Here is a 512-nt window from a genome sequence, read left to right as displayed (position 1 = left end):
ACGTGCCGGTAAGACAGACTGGGTTTCTTTGTTATATGTTTACGTCCTTCTGACGTTGCTGCATTTACTCTCATTCACTAATCAAGGTGTTTTGTGTTTTCATGAGTTATACCTCAATGCTTTATTCTGTATGCTTCCTTGTTTACCTCTTGCTAGACTTGTTATCTCTACTGCCATTCAGTAATTAAAGTTACTGATTGATTGAAAGTTAATTCGGCTATTTTTATTTACATCTTTTCACACCTCCAGGCCAGGTATCCTACGACACGGCACTGAGCGTGAATGCTTACCTGGGCAAGGAGGTGGAATACGTCCCTTGGAATTCCGCCCTGGACAACCTAGCTTATCTGGAAAACATGTTTACTCGGTCTAGTGGCTACGGCGATCTGAAGGTAAGTATGGAAACGATCTATTTATTGACTTTTTTTATCTCCTAGATTTTTGATTTCTACTTTAACTTTAACTTTCAACGTTAATACAACAGACTAAAGGCTATCAAACCTGTAAAAAAT

The 512-nt window shown here is 38.7% G+C and overlaps 1 protein-coding gene across 1 annotated transcript in view; it reads left to right on the top strand.

Annotated features, from left to right (window-relative positions):
• Nucleotides 1-512, top strand: part of LOC119589183 (aminopeptidase N-like) — a gene marked incomplete at its 3' end in the record, with an annotated part of 23,511 nt that overhangs the window by 20,358 nt on the left and 2,641 nt on the right. The window contains 1 exon segment of the mRNA XM_037937779.1: nucleotides 250-392. Within this exon segment, the coding sequence (XP_037793707.1) occupies nucleotides 250-392 (143 nt within the window).

The sequence above is a fragment of the Penaeus monodon genome, chromosome 25 (assembly GCF_015228065.2).
Source record: "Penaeus monodon isolate SGIC_2016 chromosome 25, NSTDA_Pmon_1, whole genome shotgun sequence".
NCBI lineage: Eukaryota > Metazoa > Arthropoda > Malacostraca > Decapoda > Penaeidae > Penaeus > Penaeus monodon.
The sequence above is the reverse complement of the archived record's forward strand: the minus strand, read 5'-3'. Positions and strand labels throughout refer to the sequence as shown.